General features: G+C 36.9%; 1 protein-coding gene across 1 annotated transcript; it reads left to right on the top strand.

The window, feature by feature from the left end:
• Positions 1 to 176: 176 nt before the first annotated feature.
• On the top strand, positions 177 to 1,806 carry LOC111396300. Its single transcript, XM_023022691.1, has 3 exons — positions 177 to 1,203; positions 1,355 to 1,440; positions 1,519 to 1,806. The coding sequence occupies exons 1-2, from the start codon at positions 406 to 408 to the stop codon at positions 1,424 to 1,426; spliced, it is 870 nt and encodes a 289-aa protein (XP_022878459.1). The 5' UTR covers positions 177 to 405; the 3' UTR covers positions 1,427 to 1,440; positions 1,519 to 1,806.
• The last annotated feature ends 1,943 nt before the right edge of the window (positions 1,807 to 3,749 follow it).

The following is a 3,749-nucleotide window of genomic DNA, read 5'->3' as shown; positions in this document are numbered from 1 at the left end:
GGGGGCGGGGGGAAAAAAATAGGAAGAAGACAAATTCGTAAGACACCGTTTAAAAAATATTAAATTAAAACGAAACTTTCAAGGCACCGAAGTTTATACCTTAACACCTCATATAATAAAATTAAAATCGCATTTATATGACTAACGTGACAAAGAGTCGCATTTTGCTTTCGATGGCTCCCATCACGCTATGGCGCACCTTAGCACTGAGTGACTCAAAACAAATCCGAACGTTAAACCAAACCAGAAAAGAAAACCGAAACCTTCGACTTCCAACCCTACCCGTACCCCTATATAAGCCAAATTCTCCTTCCCGGCTATTTTCCCACAGGATCAAGATCAAAGAAGAGAAACCGTAGCCCTTTTCTTTATTGTCTGTATAAATGTGTGAGTGAATATCGAGATATGGTAATGGGGACAGAAAGATCAAAGGCTTTGCACAATTTCACCATGCCTTGCAGCCTGCGCTGGGGCAGCCAGCGCTACCTCCGATGCATGAAGGTCAGCTCCAATGGCCAAATTTCAAACCTCCGCCGCTTCAATGCGAATGATTCCGATTCTTCTGATTATCAGCACCAACAGCGGCGTACAACCAGAGAGAAACAGATGGAGAGTAATGGATCCCACAAGTTGGGTCCCACTCAGGCGGCGAAGAGTTTCGATGGTGGCCGGATATTTGAAAACGGTGATGATGATGATGGGATTGCTGAGGTGAGAGAGAAGGTGATATTCGATCTACAGGCGGTGGCTGAACAGATGAAACACCAGATTTTCACGGAAAGTCTTGAGGAAGGCGAGGTTTTCGTTTCTCCATCTCTACCTCCGCCACCCCCTCCGCCGCCACCGGTTGCGGCAGACGGCAGTTTCACGCCGTGGAATTTGCGGACAAGGCGAGCTGCGTGTAAGGCGCCATTAACTGGTTCTGTCGGCGGCACCGATAGTATGAAGGCTTTGACGGTGGATGTAATGAAACCCAGTGCGTTGCTTTCATCGACGGGGACGCCGGCTACTGGCGATATCAAGTCACCGTGGCTGAGAAGTGGGGCGGCGGCAGAATCTCCTAGCGGCGAAAAGAGAGAGAGAGCTAAATTTTCGGTGCCACTTCTGAGAAGAGAGATCGAACAGGATTTCATTGCAATGGTTGGTCACAGGCCCCCGCGCAGACCTAAAAAGAGGGCTAAGATCGTTCAGAAGGAATTGGATGTAAGTCTAATCAAATTCAACACTGCAATTCAATTAATCAAATTCCTGATTACTTTTACAGAATGTGTAGAGGGATTTCATTTTTTTTTTTTTAAATCATTGTGTAATTTTCACTATTTCATTAACCCTTTTTTCAATGGGTTTTCTGCAGACAATATTTCCAGGATTGTGGTTGTCAGAAATTACACCTGATATGTACAAAGTCACTGAAGCTGCTCCGTAGGCCAAAAAAAAAGGGTGAATTCTTGTTTTTGATTTCTACAGAAGTTAATGAATTTGAATTGGGTTTGATGCCATTTTTGATTGAATTTGCAGTTCTTTGGAGTTTGAAGGGGTTTGTGACTTGCTGACAGGAACTGGTTTAATTGTGAAGGATTTACTACTAATCTAGTTGTACAATGCACCAGCTTGGATGAATAAGGAATTTGATCGAGAAGTTGAATTTCTTCTGGTAAAATGATGGTATGAAAGATAAATTTAGTTGTTTTGGGAATGCTGATTTGTTTAGTTCTGATTGTAATTGTTCATAGTTTTGTTTTTATTCATGGGAATAAAGTAAACAAAGGTTGATGGGTTATTATTATTATTATTATTTTCATTGAACATAGTGTTTTACAATATCCAAGTTGATGCATTACTTAATAGTTTGTGCAATTTGTTATTAATTAGTAGATTCCATTATTCTTTGGCGTTTATGATATTTTTGGTATACTGACAGAAGATGATTGAATTGAACAATTCAAAAATTTTGAGATGCGCATATCTTCCTTAATCTTGCAATTAATGTTTTATTAACCTTGGAAAATTGCTTTTCTTGGTTGATGTTGATGATAAGTGAAATTTATGATAATTCTTCCTGTTAGGAATAGTAAAATGGCTATGATGCTACTTTTTCAGGAATGTGTCTTCTGCAGTGGAAATTAATTTCATTATTTGGGGATGTTATAATCAATTAAATTCAATGTTCCTTCAAAATTTGTAAAACGGTAAGCATGCATGGTCAGTTAGCTCGGCCATCGTGCTGTTTCTGAGCAGCAAGCATGGTCAACTCACCTGATATTCCCATTGTTTCTTAGAAGTCTTGTATTTGAACATAGTACTGTTTCAAGTGATGAATATGTTGGTTATACTGGCATTTATCATACTTCTGTGTGTTCTCCTTAAGATGGGTACTGCTGTCCTGAAGCATTACAGTTCTGGTTTCTTCCAGATAAGAATCCGACGAATGATAGTTTGACGAACTTTTGAAATGGCAGTTCGTAACATCGAAGTGTAGGGTCAAACTTATTTTTATCTCTTTATGTTAACTGAATGGTAGGTAAGTTGAGTGTGATATGAGCAGGTTCGTTAAGGTGGATCATACATGTATCGCAGGCATACTGGCCGAGCTCGATAATCATATCATTTACATATACATGGATCTTTAGACTTATCTTTCACCTTGTATGTGAATTAACCATTTCTTCGTGGACTTTAGGAAGTGGTATGAGAGGCCAATTTTTAGATATACCTTAGGTAACAATTCGGTTTAGTTTCTAGCTATTTTTAGCTAATTCGGTTTTGAAACATTGATGGATTAATATGAGCCCAAACTAATGATTTTGAGTCACAATTTCAATTCAATTTGACGAGTTTTCATGTTCACCCTAAATTTAACGAGAAGCCTTCGTATTCCATATCAGTTAAAAGAGTTCAAATGATAAGAGGGAGTTATGGGCTGTGATTCTTCTTTTCATTATTGGTATGGGAGATTGGATGAATATTTTATCCTCTTGTCAAGCAATGCCAAAATTGGGACTCTGATAATGAAATGAAATAGCGCTTTCTTATCATAATAAGATAAGATTGTAAAGAAAATGATTATTTTTGTAATCTTAATCCATTTTGTTTGCACGTACGAAAATGAAAGAATCTGCCCAATTTGAATTTTTATATTACTATATTTAGAGTTGATAATTTTATGAGGAATTACAAAACTCAATCATTTGCTATCATTAAACTTCAGTTTTCTGTTGAGGCCTATCCTGTAGAGGTACTCAAATTGGATCAATGATCGATTTCTAAATTTCGTCATAAACCTAATTGGTTACTTATAAGCCTCTAGTTTATTTTACGGAAATTAGAATTTTACTAAATTTCAATAAAAGTTAATGAAATGCATGATTAAAAAGCTGAATAAAATTGTGAGTCTGTGTAATATTTGGTTAAATTTATTTATTTTGATTTAAAATTTTATCGACTTTTTAAGTAAATCAAACAAGTTCTACTTCTTATTAGTAATAACCTCAAATCGTGCTTTATTTTTACACATTATTTTCTAAATTCCCCTACGTGTACAGAAGGCGGTTCATAGAATTTGTACACATAAGACATAGTTGGGGTGGGTTTTTTTTTTGCACTATTTTATTTACATGCGGCTCACCCCCAATGTGAGAGATTTGTAACATTTCTGTCAAACTCATTTCTATACAAACTAATTTTCCTTATTTTAACCTAATAATTTATGTTTTTAAAATCATGGTTTCACAAACACGCACACGTGTATA

Source organism: Olea europaea, chromosome 6 (genome assembly GCF_002742605.1).
Source record: "Olea europaea var. sylvestris chromosome 6, O_europaea_v1, whole genome shotgun sequence".
Lineage (NCBI taxonomy): Eukaryota > Viridiplantae > Streptophyta > Magnoliopsida > Lamiales > Oleaceae > Olea > Olea europaea.
Note: the sequence above shows the minus strand (reverse complement) of the source record. Positions and strands in the feature narration are given on the sequence as shown.

Coding starts and splice junctions, on each gene's coding strand:
- LOC111396300 (XM_023022691.1), top strand. CDS start 406: ATGGTAATGGGGACAGAAAGATCAAAGGCTTTGCACAATTTCACCATG. Junction 1,204..1,354: donor TCGTTCAGAAGGAATTGGAT/GTAAGTCTAATC, acceptor GGTTTTCTGCAG/ACAATATTTCCAGGATTGTG.